Genomic DNA, 17,315 nt, shown 5'->3' with positions numbered 1-17,315 from the left:
AAATAACAAAGCAGATTAATGAGGGCAGAGCGATGGACGTGATCTACATGAACTTCAGTAAGGTGTTCAACAAGGTTCTGCATGGGAGACTGGTTGGCAAGGTTAGATCTCATGGAATGCAGGGAGAACTCGTTATTGGATACAGAACTGGCTCAAAGGTAGAAGGCAGAGGGTGGTGGTGGAAAGTTGTTTTTCACACTGGTGTGCCACAAGGATCAGTGCTAGTTCTTCTACTTTTCGTCATTTATGTTAATGATTTGGGTTTGAGCATAAGAGATATAGTTAGTAAGTTTGTAGATGACACCAAAATTGGAGGTGTAGCGGACAGTGCAGAAGGTTACCTCCAATTACAAAGGGATCTTGATCAGATGGGCCAATGGGCTGAGGAGTGGCAGATGGAGTTTAATTCAGCTAAATGCGAGGTGCTGCATTTTGGGAAAGCAAATCTTAGCAGGACTTACACACTTAATGGTAAGGTCCTAGGGAGAGACCTTGGAGTGCAGGTTCATAGCTCCTTGAAAGTGGAGTCGCAGGTAGATAGGATAACGAAGAATGAGTTTGGTATGCTTTCCTTTGTTGGTCAGAGTATGGAGTACAGGAGTTGGGAGGTCATGTTGCAGCTGTACAGGACATTGGTTAGGCCACTTTTGGAATATTGCGTGCAACTCTGGTCATCCTATTGGAAGGATGTTGTAAAAAAAAATGAAAGGGTTCTGAAAAGATTTACAAGGATGTTGCCAGAATTGGAGGATTTGAGCTAGCGGGAAAGGTTGAATAGACTGGGGCTGTTTTCCCTGGAGCATCAGAGGTGACTTTATAGAAGCTTATAAAATCGCGAGGGGCATGGATAGGATAAATAGACAAAGTCTTTTCCCTGGGGTTGGGGAGTCCAGAACTAGAGGGCATAGGTTTAGGGTGAGAGGAGAAAGATATAAAAGAGACCTACGGGGCAACTTTTTCACGCAGAGGGTGGTGCATCTATGGAATGAGCTGCCAAAAGAAGTGGTGGAGGATGGTACAATTGCAACATTTAAGAGGCACCTGAAGGGTGTATAAATAGAAAGGGTTTGGAGGGATTTGGGGAAGGTGCTGGCAAGTGGGACTAGATTAGGTTGGGATATCTGATCGACGTAGCCGAGTTGGACCGAAGGGTCTGTTTCCTTGCTGTATATCTCTATGACTCTATAACCCAAGGACCCTAAGAGCGTGAAGTAACCCCTGGGATATCTTTGTTAATTTTTTGATTTTTACTAGGCTAGCACTATTGCAACCCACTATTTTATGGCTTTCCTACCAGATTTACGATATAAATAGATTTAGAATAGAATTTGTTATCTCTTCCAAGTATCCAGTTGTCTTCGCTATTCTGCCCAGATATATTTTGTGCTATTACTTTGTTGACATTTGGTTCTGAATTTGCCTTTGCTCCTTTGTTCCATATCCTCTTGTGTCACAATTTTTAATTTTAAGTGATGTAATGGACTGGTCTTTCCCCAAACATTGACCGTGCTTCCAAATCCTAAGAGAATTCTTTTTATCAATTGGGCTTTTGAAGTCTTGAAAGGAAGCAATTTATCCAGTCTTTTCCCTGTTCTCAAGTCTGTGACTCCTCTGTGATGACTTGAAAACTGGAGTGATTTCTTTGTTGTTCTTGTTGCCGTTACCAAAACTTTCTATTTGTATGGAACCGTAATAAAACTGTGCTTCACTCAAGTACTATAAAGCAGGATTTGACATGATGCCATTTGATGATGTTAGGGCAGGTGACCAACTGTGATCAAAGCGAGAGGTATTAAAACAACATCTTAAAAGAGAAAGTGGTGGAGAGGTCTATGGAACTCCAGAACTGAGGAAGCTGAAGGCATGTTCACCAGTAATGAGTGATTAAAAAGAACAAAGAGACTGTGGAACAATTGGATAACTCTGATAAGAAATGGACTCTTAGCTCAGCAAGCACATGGTTGAATGGACATTTTTAATCAGCTTGTCCAGAGATGTTACAACACATTGCTGAAACAACTTGAACCCAAATCTCTGACTCCGAGATAAGGACATTTGCCACTGTGCCACTAAAGCCCTTAACTCCTGGCTGAGTAGGACTTGCTTTGACACAGGCAGGTATGTAGTGATTGGATGTCAAATACCACTTTGTTTGTGTAGTATGTGGATTTATCACACATTTCTAATTATTTTCAAAAAGGTGATGGCTATCCATTGTTTTGAACCATTGTAATCCATGCCATCACCGTGCTACAAGATAGCAGTTTCCAGGATTTTGTCCCAGTTATGGGTGCAATCATTTCCACTTGCCCATGTTAAATTTCATTATTAGATTAGACTACCCTACAGCGTGGAAACAGGCCCTTTGGCCCAAACAGTCCACACCGACCTTCCAAAGAGTACCCCACGCAGACCCACTTTCCTCTGCCTAATGCACCTAACACTATGGGCAATTTAGCATGGCCAATTCACCTGGCCTGCGCACAGAGGAAACCCATGCAGACACTGGGAGAATGTGCAAACGCAACGCAGACAGTCACCTGAGGCTGGAATTGAACCTGGGCCGTTGTTGTTGTGAGGCAGCAACACTAACCACTGAGCCGCTGTGCCGCCCATTAATTTATATATTTTATCTAACTCCTTTTGTCGGTCTTGGTTACCTCCCATACATAATTACTGCTTTTAGTTTACTATTACCTGAACATTTGAGCAATTTGCCTTGAGACAAGATATGCTTTAGACATTTATGCCATGACGTTCTCCAGCCTGAAAGACACATTCTTAGTCAATATCAGTTAGTTAAAGCCCTCTGCTGAATGCATGGGTTTAAAGTTATCGACATAGGCCTGTTTGTGGTCACAGTGAGCATCCTTCTGTGTTTCCTGACCAATTCTTTTCAGTGCTAAGGGTATAATTCTGATATATGTAATACTATTTCAAAAGGACAGTTCCTACTCCAAGGGGCCCCAGTGGTTTGTTTCAATGCTGTTTGCTGAGGGAAATGGAAAGAGATAAGGGAATGGTGCCCCAACTTGGTCTCTGAGTCTTCCCTGGAGCTCATACTGCCAGATCTGGGGAACTAAAGTACTTTTTCTTGAGTTGAGGAAGAGGTCTACATTTCAAACCAAGCAGGCTAAAATGGAAGTGAATAAGGATGTGAGGAGCAGGACTTTGGTGCCCTAACAGATTGAGTGGCATCATGGCTACAAACGTGATTGATATCCTGCGTTCAAGAGTCACAGCAAAAAGGCTAAATTTCCCAGCATTTTCCTCCACAGAAAACATCCAACTAAGACACCATACAAGTTTCGTTCATCACTCTACACCTCTTCTTCCAAATCTGAGCAGCCAACAGTCATAGTCACCCTCCTCTTAGTGCCGCGTTACATCCATGCCTCACTGTCACCATCCACAAATGCTTTCGCTTCTATTCTTTCCACACAATCCCTTTCTCACACTCATAGCTCTCTACTTCCTTCCCTTGCAGCAGAGCAGAATGCTGCACCACAGGAAACAGCTGAGAATGGAGGCAAGGCAAATTTGGCAGTTACCTTGATGGCTGGTGGGAATGAATGCCCATTTGGTCCATTTAAAGGAGACCATTCTCCAAAGGGCTGCACATGTCAGCAAGAAGCTATTAGGAAAGCCTGAGCCTTAAAAATAGCATTGATGCCCTCACTTGTCGAGAATGCGCATTGTCTACTATAGATATTTTGTTGGAGTGAGCACAGCCTTCATGCTGGAGATCTGTGTTGATCTTGTCTGACCTTTGGAATGGCATGTGACTGACAAAAGGCAGCTAATATTGCTGCTGGTGCTCCCTGTCTTGTTCATTGTTAGAACTATGTAAGCTGCTCCTGAGCTACAGTGAAGGGCTCTTGCCCGAAACGTCCATTCTCCTGCTCCTCGGATGCTGCCTGATCTGCTGTGCTTTTTCAGCACCACTCTAACCTGAATCTTCTCAGGATCAGGTCAGCATATTTTGCTTTTCACTGACTTTGGTTAGTTGAAAGACGGAAGGTGCTGATGCACTGACTCTGAATCTATGTTTTCAGTGTAAATGGTAAAAATGAATTGTATGGGATAAGGTTCGACCTGAATTAAAAAGAAGTTGATGTGGTGATGCCACTTATATCCTCAAATACAGGGTCAGACCTTATTCAACGACCAGAAGATTACAAAAAACTTGAGACGATTCACTGTCTAGAAGCTTGTGAGATTAGATATATAGTTGTGCCACGGGAAACTAAATTAATTTGATTTTTGTTCCACTTCAGTTTTCAACCTGTAATAACTAAGTGGGTGATGATTGCTGGCGGGAATGGGACAGTTTGCCTTTTGAGTCTTGATTTGGAAAATTAACACCAGCGAAATATCAACAAAAAGATATTCAGATTGCAAGGACAGATACAATGTCATATAAACATAAAGTGATGCTCATAAGAGAGCAGGTTCAAAAGCTGTGGGTATGAAATGTTTCCAGTGACATAGGGCGACAATAGCTTGTGGGACAACATAGCAGAATTCAGTATCCCCTGCCTGAGAAATAAGCATGAAGATTTAACTCAGTCACTAAATAAAGGAGGTATATTTTGAACTGATTTAGAGTGACTAAGGGATGCTCAGACTCATACATCTGTGCCTGTGAAGCCTCTGGAGAACTGTCAAACACAGAAATGGGAATGACAACAGAAACTGGTTACAAATAAAACATGGCATGGTCTTAAACCAATTGTGCATGCTTATCTTTTGGCAGAAAAGAAAACTAATTGAACATGATAAAGTGTAAAGTTAATTAACACACAAGTTTGTTGATTACCATCATAGGATTATATTGTTCTTTTTCTACCAGCCTTCTATCCCAGCTGTCTCTCTCTCAGAAAATGTCATTGGTAAACAATAGAGACACCATAACAAGTCGTAAATGGCTCCAGTGACAGCAGCCCCTAGTGAAGCTGCATCTGTAGAAAATGATTGTGTCTGATTACTTTTTGAAGACAGCAGTGCAGACATTGCATACTAAGTGCCACTTCCAGATCACTTTGCTTTGCATCTGATGTATCCGTTGTGAAAATTAGTAATATATATATTTCTAAATATACTTTCGCTATCACAGCCATGATTGGAATTTAAAGTAATCATTTTGGATTGGTACTAATCTAATTTCAAGAATTATGATCACTTGGTCAAACAGATGCTTGCATCTGCCTAGCACTTCAAGTAAGAGTTGTGTATAAAAAGGTTGAGCTACCTGAAGCTTTTTTCTCGTTTAACCATATCAAGACTATAAAAATAAAGGAACAGCTGAAGTTCCAACCGCTTCATACTAACCAGAAACTGTTGTTCTAAAACTGGGACTGAACTGAACCCATTAAGACCACTGGAAGGTTGGTTTATGGTTTTAAAAGAACTGTATTGATGATTAAGGTTTGAAACAGAAGAGAGGTCTAAACTATTCATGCTTGAAGTGAGCTGCAGATTTTTTTATTAGAAGGTTGGCTATTTCATGAACAGACATCCAAGGTAGTTTTTAATATTACATTATCTGCAACTTGAATTAATTTAATGACTATGAAGTCATATAAGATGCATAGACTTAATTTTTAACCAAAATATCTTCCTTCTTATTTGATCTGGTGAGGGGATTGATGTATAGAATATTTTTGTAAGGATTGGTTACTTAAGATTTATCAACCATTTCCCAAATTACATTTTGGCTGTATTAATGTATTATTCCTTCATCTAACATAAGTGTTTATACAACTGAAAAACTGCAGCTGTCGAAAGATTAACCAGCTGAGGAGTGTTGTCAGCATTAGTTCAGGTCTAATAAATGACACTAGGAAGCTATTTATCAGTCCCTCATCCAGAATAAAATCTTGGCCTATGATTAATAGTATTCTGTTCACAAGCTTTGACTATGCTTTGTATAATTATTGTGCTTGTTTTTAGATAAAATATGCTAAAGGAATGGGTGAGAGAAAATAACACATCTTTTAATACCGATGGTAATGTGATTATTTTCAGGTGTTGGGGCAGCACGAGCTGGCAACCTCACTTTCATGGTCGGGGGATTGGAAGGAGAATTTAATGCAGCCAAAGAATTGCTGAGCTGCATGGGAAACAATGTGGTTTACTGTGGAGAGGTTGGAACTGGACAGGTAACAAAAAGAAGAAATTAGATTTTCAGTACAGAGCCATGTTTAATCAAATCTAAGTTCTCCCTACTGTCAGAATCTCACATCAAGTAGTTTTTTCTTCCTCCAAGTACAAATAAATGGAAAGTGCACACATACCTTTACAATATTAATAAATGGGGTGGCTAAATCCATGATGTCATAATGATCAACAGCATATGCTACTCAGTTCATAACAGACTTGGTTGGGTTAGGGTATGTAATTTTGACTTTGGCAGCACAAAACGAATAATGGAGTATCAACAAACCACTTTACACCCCACCCAACTCTTTTCCTAAAAGTCTTTGCAGAGGATAAGCACAAAATGGGTCGATTTGCTGTTGCCCATTTTGCCCAGTCCCTGAAGTGAGTAGATTACTTAGTGTGGAAACAGGCTCTTCGGCCCAACAAGTCCACACCGACCCTTCGACGAGCAAGCCACCCAGACCCGTTCCCCTACTTTACCCCTTCACCTAACACTATGGGCAATTTAACATGGCCAATTCACCTAACCTGCACATTTTGGACTGTGGGAGGAAACCAGAGCATCCGGAGGAAACCCATGCAGACATGGGGAGAATGTGCAAACTCCACACAGACAGTTGCCTGAGGCGGAAATTGAACCCGGGTCTCTGACACTGTGAGGCAGCAGTGCTAACCACCGTGCCGCCCATCCCAAAGTGGGAGATTATGTCTGAAAATGAAGTGGTGTTTCTGGAGTAACTGGGCTAAGATTCTTCCAGTTCAGCTAATTTTTTTTAAAAACTGCTGACAACATTTGAATCATTGTTGTGAGGTACATGTATAATTTGTTTTGCTGGTATTTGTGTGCATGCATTACTTTGAACTTGTTTACCACTTGGATCCATTGTGAATTCTGTTCACAGGCAGCAAAGCTCTGTAACAACATGCTTCTAGCTATTGCCATGATTGGAACTGCTGAAACAATGAATCTGGGAATCAGGTTGGTTTGTTATTTCTGTTTCAGTTTTATTTCTCTCCCTTCTGTTGGCTTGAATCATTAAAGTTTGCGTCCCTTTTGAACAGGCTATGATTCGTGAGGAGTCACACTACTTGGGGCCCCATTGTTCAAAAATTATATCGGTAATTTGAAGGTGGGGACCAAATATTAGAATTCTAAATTTTGTTGATGATACAAAGTTAAGTAGGAATACGTGTTGTGGGGAAAATGTAACGAAGCTTCAGGAGGATTTCAACAGGCTTAATGGATCAGACCATTTTAAATGGAATATAATGTGGAAAAATGTGAGTTATCCACTTTTTAATTGGAGAAGCAGATGTGCAAAGTATTTCTTGAATGACAAGAGATTGGTAAGGGTAGACGTACAACGGGACCGAGGTATTCTTTTTGATATGTCATTGAAGCCTAACATGCAGGTGCAGTGTGCTATCAGGAAGGCTGATGGAATGTTAGCCTTTATTGCAGGAGGATTAGGATCCATGAATAGTGAAATCTTGCATCAGTTGTATAGGAGAGTGATTGATTAGACCACACCTGGAGTATTGTGCGTAGTTTTGCTTTTCTTTTATCTCCAGAATGATACTGCCTTCGAGGGAGTGCAAGTCACCAGACTTGTTCCACAAATGGCAGGACCGAACTTTGGAGACTCATTAGGAAAGAATTTGGAAGAATGAGATGTGATCTCATTGAAATTGACACAACATTGAAAGGGAGAAACAGGACAGTTGCTGGCAAGATGTTTCTCCAGGTTTTGGAGTTTAGAGCGATGTGCCACAATTTAAAAATAAGGGGGTTGCCATTTGGGTCTGAGATGAAGAGAATTCTTTACTCGATGGTTGTGAACCAGTCCAGGGCTGTGGAAGCTCACTCACCAAGTATGCATGAGATAAGGAATTGATATATTTTTAATTACCATTGGTGTACGTAATTATGAGGATGGGATGGGTAGAAAGCTTGAATGTTCAGTCTTGTTAGCTATTACTTGCATTGAATGGCACAGCAGGTTTGAATGGCTGATGGCTTACTCCCCTTCCCACATTACGATAATGTCCCTTGACACCCTTTTCAAATTAAAAAAATATATATACTTCATGTCCATCTTGAAAATTTCAGTTTAGGCAAAGCCTGTAGTCTTTTACTGGTTAACTTTTAATCTGGTGTGGCCTCGCTCTAAGTTTAGGACTTTGCATCTCTTTACCCTCACCCCATTTTGCATCCTGACAGGAGAGCAAATAGTTTCTGCAGATTGTCCTTTTAAGCCCATTGTAATTTTAAATACAATTACACTTTAGTCCAAGGAATGTTTACTTAAGCCTACATTCAGTCCTCATTATCAGCTGATTCACAGTCCAACTTGAATTTTTCCTATTGGCTCACCCAGTCTGCATCAGTAAAGTGATTATGGTCCTTTGCAGTATTTAAGAAACATATCTATGTTTTTTTGTTATGTGAGAAATCCATGCCCCTATCCTTTGCCTCCTAATCTACCATTAAAAATGTTTATTAAAACCGCTCTCTAGCTCTTATGTTTTGTGTGATTATACTTCCGTGTAATGTCCTATGTTAATGTTGATGTAACATTTGTAAGTAGGTAAGAGAGAAGATATTAGGGAGCCTGTTCAAAATAAAACACAGCAGTGTGAAGGAGTTACCATACTGGGATTGAATTGGATGAACCAATTTTTTTTTAAAAGAAACTTTACAAAATACATGGTCCTTCAAACTTTTGGATTAATCTTCACACCCTTCCTGGTGTTACAGGACAAAACTTTGTTCTATTGGTTGCAACAATTTTTAGGTGAATTTTGTTTTGATTGTATCAATATAGTTCCTTATTAAAATATGCCCCTAATTTGGCAATCACTCACAATCTCACTCTGGGAGACTCACTCTTGTGGCTATTGTCACAGTTGACATTTTGAGGTTGGAGTTATGGTTTGGATTAGCGTGAAGAGTATTTTGCCTTCTAACTGGTTCTCCTATTCCAGAACTTGAGCTTGGCATTAACAATAGATGAGGAAGGTCAGAGAGAGAAGTTTTTCTATTTGCACACCCCCTAAGCTGTCCTGAAATAAGAATGACGATGCAGCGTCAGGCCTACTTGTGGAAATGAGAGAATTCACAGTAAAGGGTAGCTGTGAGCAGAAATTACTTTCTGAAGGTAGAATTTCAGGCCAAGACCATGCATTGACTAAGCAGCCACCTTTTGGCAATTGTTGTCAGTCATGTAATTGCAACAAATATCCCCATATTCTGACAACCTATGCAGAATTGAAGATGCTCAGAACACAATCGCGAAACTGACACATTCAAAAGTAAATTTAGGACCAAATATCATCAATGGTCACCCCTATCTAGGCCATATTTGTACAGGTTTTAAAAAAAACAAAAGTACATTACATCACAAACCTTTTTATAAATCCTTTGGCACCACTTCAAAGGCAAGGTTTGGTGGAAATTCTTTGTATTACACTATATTGTTGCTGATCCAAGACACTTCGAAATAGGTGAACTGTTTCCCCAGGTCAGTTTCATTTCACAAATATTTGATCATTCAGTGCTGCAAGGTGGCAAATGTTAATAAATTAATAAACAAGAGAAGCTGTAGTTATGGAGATTTGTTTTTTTTTGTCGTTGTATGGCTGTTCCACTCACTTCTTAAGAACAGTCACTTTTCTTCCATGATGCTGGGATGTCTCTGGATTAACAATAGATGAGGAAAGTCAGATGAGAAGCTTTTCTATTTGCACACCCCCTAAGCTGCTCTAAAATGAGCATGATGATGCAGTGTCAGGCCTACTTGTATAAATTAGAGAATTCACAGTAAAGTGAATTACTTTCTGAAGGTAGAGTTTCAGGCCAAAACCATACATTGAAGCAAGCAACTGTGTTATGGTAACAAGTTCACCCAAAATGTCGAACTGCCACAGCAAAAATGTCTTCACTGAGAGAGCTTATAGACTGACCCCTTATTAGCAAGCTAAGCATAGTTTTTTTTAAAAAAACTTGTGCCTTTAAAATAACCTAAAGATTTGGCTGGTGTGTTTATTGATTTTGATTCTGTTCTTGAGCTTCTCAAAAAGGTCCACAATTCTATGGGAGAATTTCAATCCCAAACCTACTTTGCTCCAATCAATAAACTGCATAACTGAACTCCTATTCTAATTATTCTTGGGCAGTAAAAATTTGAAATCTCTATTTTGGGGTTCATGAGGTGGCTGTACTAGCCACCTCTATTCCAGTATGGAAACACCTTGACACTGCTGAGTTTTATTTTGAACAGGCTCAAAAATATCTTCTCTTTTCTACCTACAAATGTTACATAAACATAAGACATTACATTTTGGACGGGGGGAATAGAAGACTCCAAATCGTAGAGTCATAGATTCCTTGTGGTATAGAAGCATGACATTTCAGCTCATTGAGTCCACGCCAAACCTCCAAAGAGCAACCCACTCAGCTCCACCCCCTCCCCTACCCTATCCCTGTAACCCCACATTTCCCATGGCTAATCCAACTTGCAATTTAGCACGGCCAATCTACCTAATCTGCACATCTTTGGACTGTGGGAGGAAGCATACCCATGCAGACATGGGGAGAATGTCTATGTGGAGTTTGCATAGTTACCCGAGGGGTGGAATCAATCTTGGGTCCCTTGGGCTCTGCGGCAGCATTGTTAATCACTGAGTGACCATGCCATCCCGCACAGTGCATTCCTAGTCCAACAATTTCAACGTGTACTTGCAACAAACAGCAGTCAAACTGTACTTACAGAAATTAAATATAACCTCCTAAAAGTTCTATGTCATCATATTTATGCCTGATTTTTACCTTATTCTACCAGAAAACAGAATCATTCATTAGAGGAAGATTTTAATGTGTATTAAGAAGTATTTAATTTGTGTGAGATTAAGAAATTTTGAATATAAGGAGTTGCTGTCTTTCCTGGGTTCAATTTTTGTTGCCTAAGCAACCTCACCTGCTTTTCACCTTTCTGGACAATCTAAACATAAGAGTAAGTTTTCAATATCCAGTGCAACGACTGTCAAAAGGTACATAACATACATACCTGTGGAAGAATTATAATTAGTATATGGAGATTTAAGATTTTGTGTCAAATAAATAGAGTAAATTAAAAGTAATCAACTGCAAAGCTAACTCTCAGCACCTAGCATAATTTTTTGTCCATTATTATTGGCTATATTTTGAAATTACATTATGAAGTATGATTTTTAAACCACTTTTTAATGCCATTTTCACACTTTTGAGGAATTTTTATTTTGCTTGGAATACAGATGGCTGGACACCTTCAGTTCTTTGCTTAAGTCTTCCTGCTTCTAAGGACCTGAACAGGAAAAGTGATTGTTCGACTGAAGTGTGCGCACACTGGAAAACAGCTGTTTGAAACCCTTCTGTCTTTTTTTGTTCCATTTATGATGGTACAGAAGTGACCATTGTCTATACCCTTTTGCCCAACAGATGTGTAGTAATTTGAAAAGGTTATTAGGTTATAAATGGCAGTGTTTAGAGTTTGGAGAGTTGTCAGTGACTGAAAAAATATATTGAGTTTCTGCACTACTCTGAGCTCTCTATCTTCAATCCAACCTCTGGCTTTCGTCCAAATATTTAACAACTGACTACGGGTGGGACAAATATCTGTAACATGGTATGGAGACTGATTTACCCCAGCATCAGTGACGAAGACCTGTGTCTGAAGGATTGTCATAGGATTGCATTGCATGCTTTTTAAAAAATCAAAATGACAAACATTTTCTAAATGGCACTAACCTTATGCCATTTGATTATACCAAACTTGCAGTTTTTACATTAGCTCTACAGTGCTCCAGCACAGTAAAACAGTTCAGCGTTCATTTTGTAGTAGATTTCTTCAACAGTAGCAGCAATTTTAATACAATAATATTTACTGGTGATAAACCTAAAAGGAGACATTTACATTTAATTAAAATCTGAAGATGTCGTTCAGCTATTGTGGCCTTGCCTCAGATGTGAGGCCATTTCTATCTATTAAGTTGTCATAATGTAACTGAGATAAAAGAGGAGTTTAGCCAGAGGAGACTAATTGGATTGTCAATATATTTTACCATTTACATTTTAAAATCAACTCCCTGGAACAGCCAATTGTGATCTCTATTTGGTGTTGAAACTGCAGATTGACAAAGCACATCACTGTACTTTCACAGTATGTATATTGTTTTGGAGTCAACGTGATGCAAATTACTTTGTTCTCACCTATTAAAATCCACTTAGCACAGAGCAATAGTCATTCTAATTTCAATTGAGAAATATTGTAGCTTTGGCAGCTGAATACTGAAGGATTTAAAGCTACCCAGTAAAGAATCTTTTTGCTTTGTAAATCACACTGTATTACACCTTGTAATAGGCAGCAAAAATTATGCTGTGACTGCAATTTGAAAATTAATATAACTTCACTGGAGGATATCCATTCTTTGATGGTATCATCACTTCGCTCAGTACACTCAGGACATTTGTAACCAAAATTCAAAACAATAAACAGTATTTTGTCATTTGTAAATACTTTAATCAATGTGTTCTACATGTTACAATATACCTATGGAGGAGGTGAGACTTGAATTCTGGCCAAGAAGTAGAGACTCTACCACTGCACCACAAAGCTACATTTTTCATTGGTAAATTCATTGCTAAATGTAGAAATATTTAGTCTTGGATAGTATTATCAATCTTTTACCAGCTGGAGAAGAGACTTAATTTGCACATGAAATTAACATTTTCAAAAATCAACTGAGCTGAAATATCATTAACTTGGCAACTAAGTGATGAGAGTTTGAAACACCGTCTATAATACTGTGCAATGGACAAAACTTTTACATACACTCCATTTATAATTATTCAGAGGTATTTCATTTGTTAGTAAATACATTAATATCTCCATTTTTAAGTAGACAAATGAATCGATTGCAGGCAGTGAAGTGTGTGTTTCTTTCTCATACTATGTAATTTCAGAGCCCAAGACTGAACTTGACATTTGAGGGGGAATAAAATCTAAAGCTGCTGAAAATGCAGAAGAGCTGAAACAGAGCAAAAATTACGGGAGAAACTTAGCAGGTCTGGCAGCACCTATAAGGAAGGGTCACTGGATTCAGTGTTAACTCTTGCTTTCTCTCCACAGATGCTGCCATATTGGCTTAATTTCTCCAGCACTTTCAGGTTCTTCCCCCCCCCCCCCCCCCCCCATTTAGTTCTTGTCAGGGCATTCCATGAAATTGGTCGATTTCAGTAGAAGAATGGCAAATAGACATTGGCATCGTACGGGTCTGAGTCTATCATTGCATCAACATGCCTACTGAACAGAATCTATCTTTGGATCTCCCTACCTGCTGATTAGAAGCTGAAAGATGTAGCTTGGTGAGGTGGAACTGAATAGGCGGAAAATTGCTGACATTGTATTAAGTTAAGAATCAAAGAACACCAGGTTATAGTCCAACAGGTTTAATTGGAAGCTCTAACTTTCGGAGCACCGCTCCTTCAGGAGCACCTGATGAACAAGCGGCATTCTGAAAACTAGTGCTTCCAATTAAACCTGTTGGACTATAACCTGGTGTGTGATTCTTAACTTTGTCCAACCCAGTCCAACACTGGCATCTCCAAAGTATTAGTTATTTAAAATGCACGACTTCAAGCAGATATTTTTTACACAGCTTCAGCTGGCCATTCAAAAGTAGCACTAACTTCAAAAGATATCCATGACTTTTCCTCTTTTTACTGCCTCCATATATAGATTGTGTAAAACAATCTCAAGGGAAAGTTATCCTCCTTGAGTTTATCTGGAGGAAGGTCACCTTCGAATTTACAAGTTGGTGAAGACCCACTTATTAACCACTCACTACAAGTGTTGGAAATGTGTTAAATGCTGACCGCTGTGTTTCCTGTCTTCATAAGTCATCATGAAGACTCAAGTTAGTCATGCGGGTGGCTTGGTGGGATTTTAGTCTCCTATCCATTCCCACCGAATAAATTCACTTTGTCTATCATATTCAAAAATGGAGTGAAGGATGGTTCTTGCACAGTTTTAAAAATTTTTTCCCCAGATCTTTTACTGTTTGTAATCATGTAATCTTTTCCTCCCAGGCCAGTTATAGGTGAAATTTAATATCCTCCACCCTGTCATCCTGCCAACGAAACGAGCTGTTGGGAGGGAGGAGGCCATCTTTGTGCAGGAAGCTTCTACCATCATCAGGCGTGGGCCATGCCACATGTCAAAACTTGGTGAGGGGCGGGTCCCTTCTGCTTGTACCTTCTCCATCATTTACACCAGTGAATTCTAAGACTTGTGACTTTTGGAGAGAAACAAATATTGCCTTATGTCTGTCTTAAGTAGGCAAACCATTTATTTGTGAAAGTTGAACCACCAGTTCTAGATTCTCTCACAAGAGGAAGCAACCACCCTATCAAACCCCCTCAGGATCTTATTTTGATCAGTTCAGATCTAATCCTTCTAAACTCCAGAAGATACATGTCTAATTTGTTCAACCTTTCCATAGAAAACAACTCACCCATTCCAGATATTGAAGTAACTCTACCAAGGCTGCTATCTGTCACAAAGTCACTCTTTATTAACACATGAACAGCCCTTAACTACAGTACTAGCTCAGAATTAGGCACCAGAATGTTGGTATCCCTGATAACCTTTTTATATCAGCCAGGGCTCCCAGTGGGCCAGATCACCATCCCCAAGCAGGGAACTCCTATTCCTTGGCATCCAGCTGGTTGACCTCTTCAGAGATTAGTCTGTAAACTTCTGAACTACTGTTGTGGTTCTGCTTGCCGAGCTGGAAGTTTTTGCTGCAAACGTTTCGTTCCCTGGCTAGGGAACATCATCAGTGCTGTTGGAGCCTCGTGTGAAGCGCTGCTTTGATGTTTCTTCCGGTATTTATATTGGTTTGTTCTTGCTGCTTCCAGGTGTCAGTTTCAGCTGCAGTGATTTGTATGTGGGGTCCAGGTCGATGTGTCTGTTGATGGATGTTCTTGCCGTTTCCGGGTGTCAGTTTCAGCTGTAGTGGTTTGTATATGGTGTCCAGGTCAATGTGTCTGTTGATGGAGTTTGGGGATGAATGCCATGCTTCTAGGAATTCTCTGGCTGTTCTCTGTCTGGCTTGTCCTTTGATAGTGGTGTTTTCCCAGTCAAATTCATGTTGCTGGTTGTCTGAGTGTATGGCTACTAGAGATAGCTGGTCGTGTCGTTTTGTGGCTAGCTGATGTTCATGGATGCGGATTGTTAGCTGTCTTCCTGTTTGTCCTATATAGTGTTTTGTGCAGTCCTTGCATGGTATTTTGTAAACTACGTTAGTTTGGCTCATGCTGGGTATTGGGTCCTTTGTTCTAGTGAGTTGTTGTCTGAGCGTGGATGTTGGCTTGTGTGCTGTTATGAGTCCTAAGGGTCGCAGTAATCTGGCTGTCAGTTCTGAGACGCTCCTGATTGGGAACATGAATTTGACTGGGAAAACACCACTATCATAGGACAAGCCAGACAGAGAACAGCCAGAGAATTCCTAGAAGCATGGCATTCATCCCCAAACTCCATCAACAGACACATTGACCTGGACACCATATACAAACCACTACAGCTGAAACTGACACCCGGAAACGGCAAGAACATCCATCAACAGACACATCGACCTGGACCCCACATACAAATCACTGCAGCTGAAACTGACACCTGGAAGCAGCAAGAACAAACCAATATAAATACCGGAAGAAACATCAAAGCAGCGCTTCACACGAGGCTCCAACAGCACTGATGATGTTCCCTAGCCAGGGAACGAAACGTTTGCAGCAAAAACTTCCAGCTCGGCGAGCAGAACCACAACAACGGATACCCGAGCTACAAATCTTCAATCAGATTTTAAACTTCTGAACTACGTGTGATAAATTTTCATTGTTCCTTGACTCGCATGATCTATCTATATCCCCATTGTAATCTCCTTGTATCCTCTTCATAATATTTCAAATTTAACAACTGTACACTCAATACCTTCATCGAAGTTGTTTTTATAATCTGCAAAAAGTAAAGCCCCAGCCAGCACTGATCCCTGTTGGACACCACTTGTGTTTTGCCAATCAGGAAAAGACTGTTTACTCTGACTAGCTAACCAGAAATAATCTTTTATTAATGCCAATATATTAATCACTACACCAAGAGACTCTTTTCCCACAGTAGCATTTGTGGTACACTCTGAATATTTAAGAGCAGTATATCCACCGTTTTATCTACAACACATTACTCCTTCCAAGAACTCCAGCAAATTGGTTAAACATTAGTTCACTTTCACAAAACCATGTTGACTCTACTTGATTGTGTTGAATATTTCTAAATGCCTTGCGATCTTTAATAGTGAAATAACTCTCCAGAGGCTGGTATCCCATCACCAAGTCACTCTTTATTTACATGTGGAGAGTCCTTAACGCTGATCCAGCTACGAGTGAACAGGATGTCTGACACTCCTGTTTATATGTCAACCAAGAGTCTCTGATTGGACCAGGTTAACAGCCTCGATCAGAGAACTTGTATTCTGAGGTCCAGCTGAGTTACAATCACTACAAATTTGTAATATTTTGCCTGTTATAGATCTTGCAACTCTAACTGGCATGTAATCTCCTGCTTTAGATTTCCTTTTCTGTTTGAACAAATGATCTTACATTTTGCTATCTCTTAATGGAGTCTTTGCTGAATCTAGGAATTTTGGAAAGAACCAACTTATTAATCATCTCACTAGCCAGTTTTAGGATGAAGTTTGTTAGAACCTAGGGACTTGTCAGCTCATAGCTTCATCAACTTTCTCAGTATCACTTACCTGGTTGTTTGTAATTTTTGAGTTCGTCCCTGCCATTTCTGATTTACGATTATTAATTTTATTCTGTAGAGTGACAATACAGTTCAATTCATTCCCCCATCTCCTTATTCTTAATTATTCAATCCCACACTTTCTATTGGTCAAGTGCTTTGTTATAGTCTTCCATTCCTTTTAAAATACTTAAAGAAATGCTTTCTGTCTGCTTTTATATTTCTAGATGCTTTTTGTCAAATCTAATTTTCTGTCCTTATCTTTTAATAAATCCTTGCTATATTTTATGCTGTTTGATTGTCTGATCTGATACC

The 17,315-nt window shown here is 39.7% G+C and overlaps 1 protein-coding gene across 1 annotated transcript in view; it reads left to right on the top strand.

Annotated features, from left to right (window-relative positions):
* hibadhb (3-hydroxyisobutyrate dehydrogenase b) overlaps nucleotides 1-17,315 on the top strand; it is a 143,880-nt gene that overhangs the window by 98,477 nt on the left and 28,088 nt on the right. Inside the window, exons 5-6 of the mRNA XM_060825360.1 lie at nucleotides 6,028-6,161; nucleotides 7,065-7,141. Of these exons, the coding sequence (XP_060681343.1) occupies nucleotides 6,028-6,161; nucleotides 7,065-7,141 (211 nt within the window). The remainder of the gene's footprint in view (nucleotides 1-6,027; nucleotides 6,162-7,064; nucleotides 7,142-17,315) is intronic.

This window comes from Hemiscyllium ocellatum, chromosome 5 (genome assembly GCF_020745735.1).
Source record: "Hemiscyllium ocellatum isolate sHemOce1 chromosome 5, sHemOce1.pat.X.cur, whole genome shotgun sequence".
Taxonomy (NCBI): domain Eukaryota; kingdom Metazoa; phylum Chordata; class Chondrichthyes; order Orectolobiformes; family Hemiscylliidae; genus Hemiscyllium; species Hemiscyllium ocellatum.
Note: the sequence above shows the minus strand (reverse complement) of the source record. Positions and strands in the feature narration are given on the sequence as shown.